At 41.8% G+C, this 15,757-nt stretch overlaps 1 protein-coding gene across 1 annotated transcript; it reads right to left on the bottom strand.

Annotated features, from left to right (window-relative positions):
• Positions 1 to 9,659: 9,659 nt before the first annotated feature.
• Positions 9,660 to 12,803, bottom strand: RB195_002601 (uncharacterized protein; the record flags this gene model as incomplete). The annotated part of the gene is made up of 2 exons (XM_064199938.1): positions 9,660 to 9,803; positions 12,687 to 12,803. 2 exons carry the CDS (start codon positions 12,801 to 12,803, stop codon positions 9,660 to 9,662), a joined length of 261 nt encoding a protein of 86 aa, XP_064055819.1.
• Positions 12,804 to 15,757: the final 2,954 nt, after the last annotated feature.

The following is a 15,757-nucleotide window of genomic DNA, read 5'->3' as shown; positions in this document are numbered from 1 at the left end:
TAGTTAAGTGGTATATAATTAATGCATTGGTCTCCTCGTTTCTGGCCATGATGTGACATTACTGAGCACATGACGAAGAATTCCTTAGCAGCGACCACTTTTTGTCTCAAACGATATGTTCTTAAGAGATAACGAGCGTTAGTTAACCTTTTCGCTTGAGGTCTTCCAGTAAGTTCAACCAGGATTATTGGCGGAATCTCTTATTTTATGCTAACTTCTGCTTTGTTGTTTGCATTTGTGTTACAAGGAAAAGAAACACTTTTAAGCGCGTTAGGTACTTTTTATCTCCGATAGAATGAGAATGTGGGAATGAGAGCTGTTTGGCAGATCACCACAAACAGAAGAAAAATTTGTTCTTATATCCATGTATGATTTCAATTTGGTCGTTTCTGAGTTTTGATTTTTGTGGCGCACTTTGCGTGCATCGAAATAAATGTATAAATATTGCAAATAAAATCACTCTGAGAAGCGGACAGAAAGAGGAGAATTGAGGAATTTCGCACATTTCAATCATCATCGCTTCACTGCGGAACTCATTCACTGGGATTGTTGTTGAGATGTAAAGGACAACAGTTTCTATAATAAGGGTACAGACTGTGCGTTTTCCAAGAGACTTACTTTTTAAAGCAATGAAACCGCAAGAAAAAACTAAAGAAAACCGGAGAAACCTGCAATGATAATATTTCGCAGGCATTTATATCCATCATCTAGTGACAGATTAATGATGAGAACCGGATATGAGAACCATGTGATGTTGGGCGAGAAGAAGTAAGTGGATCATTACCACTTAGTCCCTCCCCTCAGCAAAGTCAGCTGGTGTTGAAATTACACCTTCTTTGGTATTAGAACGTAAGTGGAACTTCAGTTGACGTAGAAGTGTTTCGTTCGTTCTGTTAATAAACTAGAGAACTAGAGAACTGTACTCCCCTGAGTTGAGAAGAGCTCTGCCGCTTACGACGAATTAACCCCAATGCATATCGGGAAAACTTCAGATTATAACACTAGACTCTACCTCCTTCAACATTACAGAATAATCATAACATTACACACATAATCACTACAGTGATGCGCAATCTTTTAGCAGTTACTGTTGGTCATTGAGGCCAATATCGATTGAGAAAATAATGTCGAAAAGGAATATCGCCATACGTTTGTGATGTTTTTTCACTTCTTTTTTTTTTCTCCATGTAGGTGATACATAAAAGATGTAGCATAACGTATCTGTGTCTGTGGTGTCAATCATTCCGTTCGGAGTACGTCAACGTGATTGCTTTAATTCGGAATCGTTGGAATTTGTAAACGCGTCTCTTGCTTGTACAACGACTTGCGGGAGCTGGCGTAGGTGTCAGGTGAGAGTTTCATTCTCTCAGACAAGTCTGGTATAGCATCCCAGTACGCATACCAATTTGTGATCCTGGAGGGTTTCAAAGTCTGGTTGATTACAGGGCGTTTCGAATCATAAACCCTGGAGTCGCAGCGGAACCTCTCACCAGCTGCCCTCTATCCTCTGCCAGCGATTGCATAAATTAAACGGAATACAAAGAAATTGTGATCACGACTGTGACTGTCAATTACGTGTGATGTTTCTTCTGATGTGACTCTTCATAATGATTTGGGCTAATAATCACCGATGTACTTGCTGCTATCCTCGGAGAGTCGGGGAGACCTGAACGCTTGTGTGTGCGAAATCGTGAAAACGAGTGGTTTCCTTTTTTATGTTTAAGGACTTATTTTTATGTTTGAATGTAACATTGAAAGAGTGCTTTGACTAAATGTATGTTTTACAAACGTGCTTAACGTCGATATTCAAGATGACCTATACGTCATTTTCGGCAGATCCCGTTGTATATCATTCAAGCACAGCGCAGCCTACATATTTCTTGCAGAAATCTACTGGTTTGGGCAGCTCTACTTTACGTCACAAACGTTACAGACGTTACAGAGCAAACCTAACCGAAAATGTCTTAACGCGACAGATTCAAAGAAAAAGGAAGTGAAATACGTATATACAAGCATCAACCAGTACACTTTCGAGCTTAACGGAAATGTGAAATGACATGAACATTTCCGTTATGCTTGAAAGTTGTTGGAAGTTAAAAGTTAACGCCCCCTTCCTCCAGGAAACGTGGATCTTTGCTGCACTTTTGGTTTCCTTCGAGCACAACCACACTAATGTTGGCTCACTTTCCAAGAGATCCTCAGTGTTCTGAAGGTGCATTCTATAATACTTGAAAATTAAGTATTAGAAGGAAAGAGTGGAGTAAAAATTGCGGAGTCCAACTCTGGAAAGATCATGAACTGATATATACTTGCAGACTTATGCTCTAGCAAATGAACTGCACCATGTTAGGGAATTTGAGATCCAAATTAATATACATCGTAGTTGCGACTTCAACTTCAACTCTGGCCTCTGGTATCCACAGAAGCCGAACTATAAGCTCGTCTCGAAGCTGCAGGTCGAATTCCACCTGATTGCTTTGCAAGAGGTGGAGAGCACAAGTAGCGACGTGCGCCAGATGCATAACGGTAACTCGTCAAAAGATCCTAACGAAAAGTAGGGATGCTAGTTTTGCTGTGCACTCATCCCGTTGATTCTCATAAGATCGTGTCATCGCGTTTGGCCATTCTTCGCCTCTGACCTCTGTACTGATAACCTATACGCATCATTAGAGGCATCACTCCACGAATCTGAGGTGGTACGGATTTCAGGTGGAGTATTTGTATACGGGATGGGAGACTATGGAGAGAGGGTGATTCCGTCCATTTCTTCTTAATTGCCGTAAAAAACGGCCCGGAAGATACGGCTTCAGGTGTTCTGGCGCAATATTTTCTACAAGGAGTTCGACTGAGCGCGCCAGCCTTGTGCGGCGCCGCATCTTCCGGGCCGTTTTTTACGGCAATTAGGAAGAAATGGACGGAGTCACCCCCTATCCATAGCCTCCCATCCCGTATACGAGTACTCCACCTAAAATCTGCATCACTTCAGATTCGTGGGGTGATGCCTTTAAGTGTGACTCACCATCATCAACAGCAAATGAATCCGAATTAGATGCATTTTATAAGTAGCTGGAAGAACTCCTCAACAAGGAGAAGCCTTGCAAATTCGTTGTTGGAGACTTTAACGCAAAACTATAAAAGATAGCAGAAGAGGAATACTGGATAGGAAGATTTAGACCAACCGGAAGTGTTGTCTATTATCTGTAACGAAGGAAGAAAGAAACCGTACACAACGACTGCATACTCGACGACTCATTGTCCCAAAACGATTGAGGCAATCGTTTTAGGACGGTCCGAGTCGTAAACTATCACCAGCAATTTAGAGGATTACGAGCGTGTGCTGAACGTGCCCCAATGCTGTGCACATTGAGGCATAACATTGGGGCAGCATTTTGTGGTGCATATTATGTGGATTCTGAAAACCACCAAAGGATTAATTGTTGGGAAAAGAAAACGCTTTGGGGCTTCTCACCAAGCGCCCAATGTGTGATCCGAATGCATCATAACTGAACGGTTAGTGACAGAAACCAGCTGCAGAAAAGCTTTGCAGCAGCATCTTTCGAAACACAGAAAGAAAAAGTAGTGGAAGCAGCACAAAGGACAAATTCCAGGAAGCATCGCAGGAACTCCTGTGAATATTATATTCTCCTAACAGCCTCGGGATCTGATCTTATATAAGCAGACTTTGTTTCATGCTGATGGCCATCTTCCTCATGTAATCACATGACGTTCTATCTTAGGAAGAAAAGGAACCCAGATCACGAACTGTTGTCATCAAAACAGGTGACAGAGAGGGCCATCAAAACTTCCGTCCGATGTGCTTGCTGAGCGTCTTGTACGATATTAGTTTCCCCAAAATCAACCTCGCACGCATATCTAGGACGCTGGACGAAGCCCATCCTTGAGATTAAGTTTGATTTCGCCAGCGTTTCAGCTGCATGGGTCACACGCAAACAGTGTCTAAGGTCACAGAGGTTTGCTGGGAATATTGCCTGCCCCTCTTACCAATCTTCGTATCTTCGTCGACTATGAGAAAGCCTAACGAAAGCCTAGCCAAAGAACGGCGCAGAAGAGAATACTGTCAATACTGTCATCGCCTACCTATCAAGGTGTGAATGCGTCTAGATTTTTTTTTTTGAAAAGGTGCAGCTCTATCTTTAAGAAATTGAAACGGAGACGGGAAGAAAATAGGAGTGTACAGAACTGACTTTTACTGCAGTCAGAATTAACTTCTTCTACTTTTTTTAGTAATCCATTACATATAAAGGATTAAGGATAAACTGCATTGATCAACCTCTATGGAGATGTCCCCACGCGTTCGACTTCCGTTTAAACTTCGTTTGAGATTTACGGATGCTCGTGAAGCCTCATAGTGACTTTGGGGGGTTTGCCTAATGAATGCTTGCCTATGTACCAGGTCAATGTTTTTGTGCTCTCGGACATGTCTGGCACCAATTTCTCGATCGCTGAGGGATGAAAGGCTTGCTTGCATTGGGACGGATTTGAACCTCCGATCGATGGTGCAGCTACAGCGGAACCTCTAAGCAACTTCGCTACACCGCCTCAAAATTTTATGTTTGGAACAGTGTCCACTTCAAAAGTTCACTTGTGTCTCCACATTCAATTATTCGATGTCGCTATAGATCAATCAATTCTCTCAACTTTCCGGGCTTGACAAAGTGGTGCCATACTTGCTTCGGTGAACAAAGATGGTTTGAATGTTAGAGTAGGAATACACACTCATGTCTTAAAATATTATTACCAATAACTAAACACATTAATTTACCTGGTGCTATGATTATGTTTGGGAAGAAATATCTAACTTCCTTAATGAGAAGAAATGTTCAGGTGACTTCGAATTGAAAGCATGAAATGAAATTTGTATTCATGAAGAAACTAGAAGACTACATTTGCACAAAAAAGGCGTGTCAAATGATACTAAGAGGAGTGGCGTACTCATTTAAATACTTAAGTAACCGCCTTCACAGGTCCTTTCCCACAAAATTGTTATGAACAGCGATCATCTGTTCTGAGAGCAGCATTTACGAGGTGCTGGAGCAATATCCAGCTGAGCTGTCAGCTGTTCACAGTTCAATGAAGTGACAGAATTGTAGAGTCGGAGTTTCGTGACCCACACTGCTCTTCATCTTCCTACAAGTCGTTTTGTATCTCCACAGAATATCCAAGGATTACGTACAATAATACCCTTGTTATATGAAGTCTTCAGAATCTATTCTTTCGCCCTCGCAGTGCATAGAACTTTAAGAACGTCACAAATGTTTTCATGAAATGTGTACTCCGCTTATTGATGGTCATACAGCTTTCTTTGCTTCTTCAAATTTCTTATCATTTTCGTACTTTTTACTCAACGCGGCAATTCCAATTTCTCTGAGAAAAGGGCTGAATGAAGACCACTAAGCTGCAGAATTGTTCCCATGTGTTCTCACGATGCGCTATGTTTGATGGCGATAGGTGTCCATATGACGTCAACTGGTTTTGTTTATCTTCACTTCTCATATTTGTTTATTGGTCCAATTTTTGATAAACTTCATACGATTTCTCTGAGGAAAGTCAACAAAAAAATTTAAGGCAATAAGATATCATCCAGAATATAAGTCATACACGTACTTTGCAACACGTTTTGTAGCCGCTGTCCACACTTTTCACCTGGTGGGCAGCTAGTTGTTGTTTACAGGCATTACCCCACGAATCTGGGCTGGTGCGGGTTTCAGATGGATTATACATATACGGTGTAGTGGGTTATGGAGAAGAGGTTGATTCGGTCAATTTCTTCCTAATCTCCGTTTAAAAAAAACGGTCCGGAAGACGCGGCTTCGAGCGGTCCGGGGCGCTGTTTTTTACAACGAGTTCGATTAGAGCGCGCCAGTATTGTGCACGCGCCGCATCCTCGGGGCGGTTTTTTAACGGCAATTAGGAAAAAATGGACGGAATCAGCCTTCTTCCTACAATCTACGGCCCCGTATTCATAACCCATCTGAAACCGGGGTCACAACAGATTCGTAGGGTGACGCCTTTAACAGACGTTCTAAACATGCAGATTAAGTGTATTGAATTGGCGTCGTTGATTGGAGCAATGAAGGCAGAAGGGGAAATGTTCCGCATGCAGAGAAAAAGCGCAGCGCCAGCATCTATTTGGTTGAACATATCCAGCGCCGACTATACATACGACTAGCTATAATATTTCATGCGTGTCCTATGTGCCTGCTGTAGAAGTTTCCAAAACTTTCTTTTCGATTCTTTTCAATAATTTCTTTTCAATTCCAATACTTTCTAATTTTCAGAGACGATTTCTCCTACTGACCATGGACTACCACGTCCATCGGATGACAATTCTCATTGGCGTCGTACTTTTCAGTATTGCTGGCTTGTTTGGAAATATTAGCCTTATTGCTCTTCACATTCGAAGGCCGAAATTAAGAACAAAATACGGTACGACTTCTCCCGAATTGGCCGACTTTGCCGCCTTTGTACATAGCTTTACATGGAGAAGAAAAACAACATCCTGGATCGTCATAGCAGAATTGCTATGACAATAAACGTTTCGGGTGTTTCATATCGTGTGTTTTTGCCTGGAGATACTTTGAGCAAATGTGAAAGGACTCTACAAACGTGAGAACAGTCGGAAGAACCATTAACATCCAACTACAAGTATCCCAAAAAGTAGCGAAAAGTCCACAACGTATCAACTCCTTGCATTCTTCAGGTCTGCTCATCTCACTTCTTTCATTCTTCCAATCATTTTGCTTGATCTGTGAATGGGTTGGACTAATCTACGCGTTTTCGACTCCGACTGTAAGCACTCTTTCATTACAGAAGCATTTTCATGGTTACAGGCTTTAAGCAGTTAAGGCTATTCGTTCCGAGTGTTTCTCGCTGATTTTCATTTTCATGTTCGCACACTGTATGCAAACGGGCTTGACAGCGACTACTGCTGTTGATTTACTAATATCCATTTCTTTTCCCTTGCTGTGAGTGTTTCTTTCAAAAGTTTCAAAACTTGCTGTAGTTCTTCGAGTCGCTTTGGCGCAGTTGATCGCCCTCGGCAGTGAATACATATACCACAGTCAAATGAAGACCGATTAAAGCCTGGTGCAGTGCGTAAACGCCATATCTACAGTGGGACCTTTTCTAGCTAAAACTGGTCTGATCACTGACCGTCGCACTTCACCACTTCAAACGAAACCGCTTACGTAGTTGCACCAGACTTCAGATCATTTTGATCCATTCTGGTAGTTCGAATTAGAGCACGCCAATTTAAATTTGAAAGAGCTCATTAGTCATTCAGGAAACAGTTTATTGGTACCTGATGTTTATGAGGAATTTTCTGGAGTACATCCAAGGTTTTAGACTTTACACACTGGATATATACGCTTTGAACGTTGAATATTGAGGAGCAGACCTAGCGTTTAGTCACGGGTATCAGTTGCTGATCAAACGAACTAAAGGAAGCACTTTAGACATCGATTTTCACCAAATGGAACCTATGTCTCTGTAATATCTCTTCCGTCTGTTCTATACGGAATACTGACTGTTATTTTTGGATTTATACTGACAGATAACCGACCAATTAACATGTGCAATCCACCTTCTTCTTTGAGTGAAAGAGTAAATTTTTTCTGGTACGCTGTGGCGCTGGCTGCTGGTGCAGTTACCGTATTCTGCTATGTGTTATCCTACATCATTCTGGTCTACAAAAGTAAGTTTGTTGTCTTCCTCATGGAAATTTAGCGTATCCCACTGCATACACTCTTTTTTACATGGAACAGGATAATTCTAGTAATGATTAGTCCAGTCCTGTACTTTCACCTAGGCAAACGACATGTTAGTGATCAGTCACAGGAACTGGCAAGGAAGTCGATGCGGACTTTGAGTATAATTCTACTCATATTCTTGTTTACGCGATATATGGCGACGATAGGAGCAAATGTGCTAAACATGACCAACGTCAATCCTGACGTTGTCACTCTCGTCCAGTCTTACTGCGTAAGCTACTGAAACTACTGATTTTCAGTTTTCCATTTTTTGAGCGATTTGTACGCGATACATGGCGAAGTGTCTGCCAAAAAGTATATGCAGTAAGTATATGTACATGAAATTTGATACAATGGGTTTTTTTTTGCGATTCAGTAGCGTTTAAAGGCATCATCTCACGAATCTGAGGTGGTGCAGATTTCAGGTGGAGTTTTCTTATAAGGGATAGTAGATTATGGAGAGGAGGGTGATTCCGTCCATTTCTTCCGAATTGCCGTATAAAACGTCCCAGAAGATCACAAGCACGCACAATGCTGGCGCGCTCTCCGTAACTCCCCGTAGGAAATAGTGGGCCAGAAAATGTAATCATGCGAAGCAGCATGAATTTTGCGATCGGCGATGTAGCACCTCCAAGAAGTTCAGCAATCAGATGAGACCACCAATAAGATGACCATCAATGCATTCAAGGAAACAACTTAAATATAAAATACATTTTAAAAAATCCACTTTTGCGTCTTCACTTCACCAATTCTAGGATTATGAGGAGTTGCATCGTCGGAGAAAGCAGTCTATCTGCCTGTTCTTGATCTATGCCATCTGGATTTCTGGCGTGTTCGTAACACTATTCGCGAAGTTGCTGCGTTTTTCCTGTGAAACCGCAAACCTTGTGTGTCACTTGAGGTGACTTAACATCAGGAGTATCCTCAGGCGCTGCCGTCAAGCTGCAATCAGTTGGTCACGTTTCCACATCATGCATAATTTAAAATATGAAGGGCGACGCTGACAGGAATGATGATGTCGATAAAGTATTTCCAGCATATGTGGTCCTATATATATCCACAGTGAGAGAGTATATTGTTTAATAGTACACCAGTTATTTCTTTAGCGTTTGTAAGAAAATAACAACACTAATCTCTCAGACTCACGCAATAGGTAAGCAATATATCCACCTACCACATGAGAGATAATCGTTCGCTAGTATATGCTGTCATTACTTGCTTCACAGTGTTCAACTAACACAGCAGCTCAGCATTCGGGAATTAACTAATATAATTGTTGAGGGTTCATAGGAGTAGAGGCTGTGCGCAGCATGCCCGACAATGTTCGCGTACACTCATCGCTCAAAGTGACGAGGAAGAAAAAATAGGTGTTATGTTACCTCGCCATGTTTGAACTAAGAACACTTTCTCATTCTTTTTGAAGAAGTCTGGGTATCAGTTTCGGTCGTAGTAAATGATATTCTTAGGGAACGTGTGGGACATTAGAGCGTAGAAAACTTTTGCCACAATTATCCACCGTTGTGTGGTATAGGCTTTGCCTCGCATAAATTAGATTAAATTATTAAATTATTATTAGCATTAGTATTATTATATAAATTCACCCATTTGGACGTTTCCCTCGTAAATTCTGCTTTCAATTCCCAGTTTCCTAAAACAAATCTGCTATAGGACTGACAGAACGAAAGGGCGTCATGTTTATTACTGCTCCTAGATGATAAAGCTAGAATCGAAGAGTGTTAAAAATTCATTCATGTGTTAAATAACCTAATGCGAACACAACAATCTGAAATAATCAAGCAAAAGCTTCTCTTTCAGGTATTCATGGCGATGGTATGTTACAGTCAGAATTTCTATGTTATATTCTGGAGAAGTGCCGAGTATCGCAAACACCTATGTCAGCAGCACATGAGGCTGCATAACTTCCTTTTTGGAAAATGTTGTCCTGTAGCCAAAATCACAACTTTTTCCACCACGGCGCACCATATTGGTATGGGTGGTGCACATCTCCCTCACTCGGACTTGAGATTGACACAACTGAAAAGGAGTGCTACAGCATGAGAACTGGTTTTCCAACGCTAAAATACTCAGATATGTATAAAATCTTATGTTGCTTTGAAAAAAATAAACAAATAAAATAAATAGAAAAATAAACATTACGTATGCTGCTTATCTTCACCTCATTGTAGTACAAGTCTTTATCTTTTCTGGCGATCTGATTCACGCAAGGAATGAGGTACATGGGAGTTAGATTTGTGCGCTAGCTTTAGAAAACGATACCGATGGAATTAGTGGGGTACAAGGGAATGTGCTCTAACGATGCCTCATAGAAGCAAACTCCCTTATGGGAGGTGCCGTTGCGCGGAGGCACTCTGTTTTCAATCCACAACCCGAAATCTAGATTTTCGCTGTGTTGATGTGGTTAAAGGCATCACCCCACGAATCTGAGGTGGTACGGATTTGAGGTGGAGTATTCGTATACGGGGTCGTAGATTATGGAGAGGGAGGTGATTCCGTCCATTTCTTCCTAATTGCCGTAGAAAACGGCCCGGAAGATGCGGCGCCGACCTGGGCTGGCGCGCTCCAATCGAACCCCTTGTAGAAAATAGTGCGCCGGAACGCTCGAGACCATATCTTCCTGGCCGTTTTCTACGGCAACTAGGAAACAATGGACGGAATCACCCTCCTCCCCATAATCTACGACCCCGTACGAATAGTCCACCGGAAATCCGTCCACTCCAGATTCGTGGGGTGATGCCTTCAAGCACCACATCAAAGTCATAATACCCTGCCATTGATAATAAAAGAAGAGGATAAATCATGTGAAAAGGATAAAGTCTCTGGCGTATCTATACACTTGAAATGTGCCAACGCGTTTTACTGCAATTGCATTGGTTTTTTGTTGTGAAACGGATTCTTTAAGCATGAATTTCAATGTGAAACATATTTTTGAGAACCGTTCGCTGAGAGCTGTCTGGTAGTATTTTCGTTTTCACATACTCTGTTAAAAAGTTCAGAAGCGCGACGGTGTGACATCTTTGAATTTTTTTTACAGACGCCAACATCATTGGACTTTTTTTTACAGAGTCGTGATGCGCACCTTTCCCTCGATTTAAGATAATTTTAAGCCTTTTTATACAATGTGTTTTTATACGAGTCGATGAGAGGTACGCTGTAGCCGCCCTAGTAGCAACCATGCCCTTCATCACTCCGACAAATTGATACCAGACTCGTTTGGGAGGATGAAAATACTGACTTAATCCCCGGCTGGTTTCTACAAGTCATTGTATAGACCAACACGTGGTCTAAAACCTCAACAATTACGAATTCCAGTAAAACGCGTTGGCGCATCCCAAGTGGATTGATACGCCAGTGATTTTATTTTATCCTTTTTTTCCTTCTTTAGGCAACAGTTCCTCCACCGGGAAAGACAAGAAGGAAGACAACTTTACAAATTGCGCCCCACCAACATCACCAAATCAATGCCATTGGACCCGTCTTCCTGGTCTTGTGGAATTCTGTTTTACGCATACACATGACAGACTAAACCGGTCATCATATAGCGTGATGTTATGATTTGATACGCATACAGATTTTTTCTGTTATGCGGTAGTATACCTCAGGCCTGGGTTTGCTCACCACCAATCAGACGTGGTGAGGGAATCCGCGAAAAAAGCGGGAGTTGAGAGATGTGGTTGCAGGTTGCTGGATCCGGCGTGGTTCCGCTCATCTCCTCCTAATCGTCGGTTTTTCAATTTCGCGATACGCTGCCTTTGATGACAGAGAGAAAAACGATTCAAGCTATGGAAAAAAATTAAAGACACAAAATGAGAATTAGAAATGAAAAAAACAACGTCGTCTATTTTTGCAGTGGCTGCCGTATGTAGTTGCAAAATTTCTGGAATATGTGGATAGTTCCTCGCTTAAATGGGATTTGTGTGAGGCTCGACACAAAATCAAGTCTCAAATAAACCTATTCATCTCGAGTTTGATTCATAGCCGATGTTATCAAATGGCTAGCAGAAGGGATTGAGATGGAGGCGCGAGTACCATAAACAACCAGAGTAATTAAGTGCTGATTACGATACGAACACAAAGTATCCCACGGAAGTTTTACACATGTCTTTTGGGTAATCTTCTAAAACCAGACTGCAAAACAAAAGACTGCAAAAAGGCAAGCAATGAACACTTAGCTCATAGAGCAGCAAAGAGATATTATTTCATTTCTCCTGACTACGTGAATGAGCAGAATAAAATTCCTCCAAAATGGTCCATTTGGTTCTATTTAGGATAGAGCCTAATCGTCGCCTCCCCCTCCCGACGATCCCTTAAAATTTTGATATAGCTTTGATCCAAGGAACAATCTTTGTTACTGATGATCTTTTCCGCAATGTTCACACATTTAGTCGTTGATTTATGACATGAGTCCTGCGATGAATGTGGAATGAATATGGATAGATTACTTTCTCCCGGGTAAACTACGACTAATTACAACTCGCCTCCGACGACTGGCTTTCATCAACATTATGTTATCGTCATTCGGTGTGATGTATTCGCGGTGGTGCTAGTCGCTTGGCAAATTTACAGCATCAGCACATAAATTTCTATTCATTTGTTTTCTGGTCACTTAGAATCTGAGAATCTAATAATGATCGTAAAATTAGACCATTATTATGAAAACGCAAATTTTCCTAGCACAATTATCACCCTTGGCAGGATACTCCTGGGCCACAATTAAAAAACTGCACAGCGTGTGTGGAGTGACCAAACTACTTTAAGTCTATTTGTTTAAGGTAGCATGTAGACGTGTACGGCTAACGAGTAGTAACCTCACTACCTGACTAAGATCAGGGGGCTTGAAAGTAATTCCAGTACTAGGAGCTGCGCCGGAACCCAAGAATCTTTGGGAGCCTAACATACTTGTATACTCGACGACATAACATTGTGAGGAAATGTTGTGCCCTTTAACGCTCGCAACTGAAACTGATCTCCTAAAATATCTTCATAAGCAAATCGTCCCCTCATTGTTGAGTTCATTAAAAAGTCTGACCAGATCCGTTCAACCGCCGTACAAATTCCTGTATTTTGATCGTTTCCGATGAATAAGTGAATAGAACCTTATCCATGGTAAACCTTCTTCAGCTTAAAAGACGTTTCATTATTGTTATTGTCGTTTGGTATTTGTTTTCCTATTCATGCAATTGTCAGATATTTTCCAGTGAGATTTAGAATGAGGAGCTAGGACGCAGAATTTCTTGCAAGTGTGAGTGCACATTTTGTGTGGTTTCACTAATCTACATTTGTATTTCGGTGGTTCTTCGTAATTCTACATACGTCTTCTGTTAGCTCAGTTTCACGATACTATAGAAAAGTCGCGTAACCGTAATAATTTCGACTTCATCCTAACGGCAGTGCACCACGAATCTGGCGTAGTGAGGGAAACAGCCGGAGAAGTTGGACAAGCAAGATGGAGTTGTGGATTGCGGGATTAGGGGTGATTCCGCTCACCGCTCCCTAATTGTAGTGAAAAAACGGTGGCAAAGACTTCTTTCTCACGACGATTTCAGTTGCAACGCGCCACTCTTGTACACGCGTCGCATCCAGCTGCGCAGCAGTCAAAGCCAGCGAGTTCTTCTCGGCTGCCTATTGTTGAGAGGAGCAGAACGTATGCATAGAAGAGCGTTCTAACGTTCCTCGTAGGAGCTAGAGCGGTTTCCACGCCCTTATTCAGGGCGATAAGGGAGGGGTGAGCGGAACCACGCCTGATCCCGCGACCCACAACCCCCATGTACAGCTTTCCTCGCGGATTCCCTCACCACATCAGATTCGTGGTATCCTGATTTTAGTTTCAAGGAGGGCAAGGAAAACAAGTAAAACTAAATCGACTGCAAAGTTAAGCACGACATGGGGAAATGCGACTATAACTACACAAAATGTGGCTTCAGAATTACGACGAAGATCGGTAGCGACATAGGTCCCACCTTCATCATGTGGAATTTCAATTTCATGGATTTTCATATGAATTCCAAAAAAAGAACTTGTCGTCTTTTAGAATATTGCTATGCAGTCACTGCATTCTCATTTTCCTCTGTACCTATCGTATTCTTTTCAAATACACTAAAAAAATCCACAGCAGCTCGGTTTGTGGCTTAGAATATGCGACGAAACCCTACCATAGAGGTAGATATGGCGATGATAAAAATTTGAATGATACAGAATTTCTCAGACAAACTCAACACTATTCAATAGGTTCCTTTCTCCTGAAAAAAAGGCAGATCCAACTAATACTTGAAGAAATTTTCGACAATTCGCAGAAAACTCACTAAGAAATAAAGGAATAAAAAACTCTCACATCTTTACATGTTTGAAACTGACCACAGTTGGGACCAAGAAAAATCGACACAATTTATAGATCGGGAATTCATCTGCGATGTGATGTACAGTATCAAAACATGAAACACCGAATACGTAATCTTAGCTACAAAGAAAAACTTTTTGAGGTCGCGAAGAAAAAAGCAAGGGCACCCCACAACAACAAGTTTTCCTGCAGACACGATAAGAAAAGTTTTCAAGTTACAAGTGTTGGTCGTTTCTGGAGTTACCTTAGACAAGTTTTCAACATCTTCAAAGTTTTAGAACTGTGGCTGGGGGAAGTGCAGTGGCCTGTACTTTACGAACACTGGATGAGCATGCCATTGTGAATATTTTGATCTTTTATTTTACTTTGTAAACTACCAATTCACGTCAGTATCCCTGGAATGCAATTACCTGGGAATCCGCCAGCCTAATGTGTAGCCACAGGTAGTTTTTTTTTCCAAAAAAAGTTTTAGTGGTACGCTTCGAGAGTTCTAGTTGAACTCAGTCTACCTCTGGCGCTGACAAATCTATTGATGTCCACATCTGATTAGAAAGATCAGCTTGAGGCGAATTGAAAAATGGACGAGAATGCGCGTCGTTTCAGCTCCTGTTGAAGAAGCACCAACCTCACCTTGCTTTTTTATCGTCAAATCACCTCGCGCTTACACTTGCTCTGTACGTACTTCATGCGTCTGCTCTAAGAGACCATTCAAACGTGTGTCTGATTTTCAGAACCGCATCTTCTTGTCAATGACCGTGGATTATCATGTTCATCGTATCGCGATCTTCACCGGCGTCGTAGTTTTCACTGTTATTGGCCTGTTTGGAAACATTAGTCTCATTGCTCTTCACATCCGGAGACCGACATTAAGAACAAAATACGGTAAGCCTCTTTGCTGGATTTATCTCCAACTCCGTTTTTTCTGCTAGTTTGTGCGCCTAATTTCATGCGGAATGGTAGTCGACAGATCAGAACGTTATAACAGGAATCCTTTGAACACACTATGTTTTTGTTTGGAAATGCCTTGAAGCAATCTAAGAAAAATCAAAAGAAAATTTTCCGAACACGAAAACATCTAGAGAAGGCCATCAACATACAGTAATAAGTAGTACGAGAAGTAGCAAGAAAGAACCCGTTGTGTAACCTTCTTTACGTTCTCCAGGTCTGCTCATTTCACTTCTCTCGTTCTGCCAATCAATTTGCTTGATCTTCGAATGGGTTGGAGGGATCTACGTGCTATCGACGCCAACTGTAAGCGTTCCTTTCTTAAAAGTGCGCTAATATTCACAAGGTATTTCGAACTATTAAGCCTGTTCGCTCCGTGTGTCTTTCGATGATTTTCATCTACATATTCGTACACTGTATGCAGACGGGCTTGCTAGCGACTATTGCTACTGACCTTTTAATATCCATTGCTCTTCCCCTACTGTGAGTGTTTCTTTCAAAATTCGCCATTCCTTTTGCAGCAGCGTGAGCTGCTGCGCTCGAAGTGGTGAGTAGATCAAATGGCTCCGATCGAGGGGGACCATCGCTAGCCTCTCACCACTCCACTGCGGTCCGACTGGAGCCACGTAACGGCGCTCTCACTCCGATTGCAACCGTTGGCTCCACTTCGAACGCAGCAGTTTACGTA

This window comes from Necator americanus, chromosome IV (genome assembly GCF_031761385.1).
Source record: "Necator americanus strain Aroian chromosome IV, whole genome shotgun sequence".
NCBI classification, from domain to species: domain Eukaryota; kingdom Metazoa; phylum Nematoda; class Chromadorea; order Rhabditida; family Ancylostomatidae; genus Necator; species Necator americanus.
Note: the sequence above shows the minus strand (reverse complement) of the source record. Positions and strands in the feature narration are given on the sequence as shown.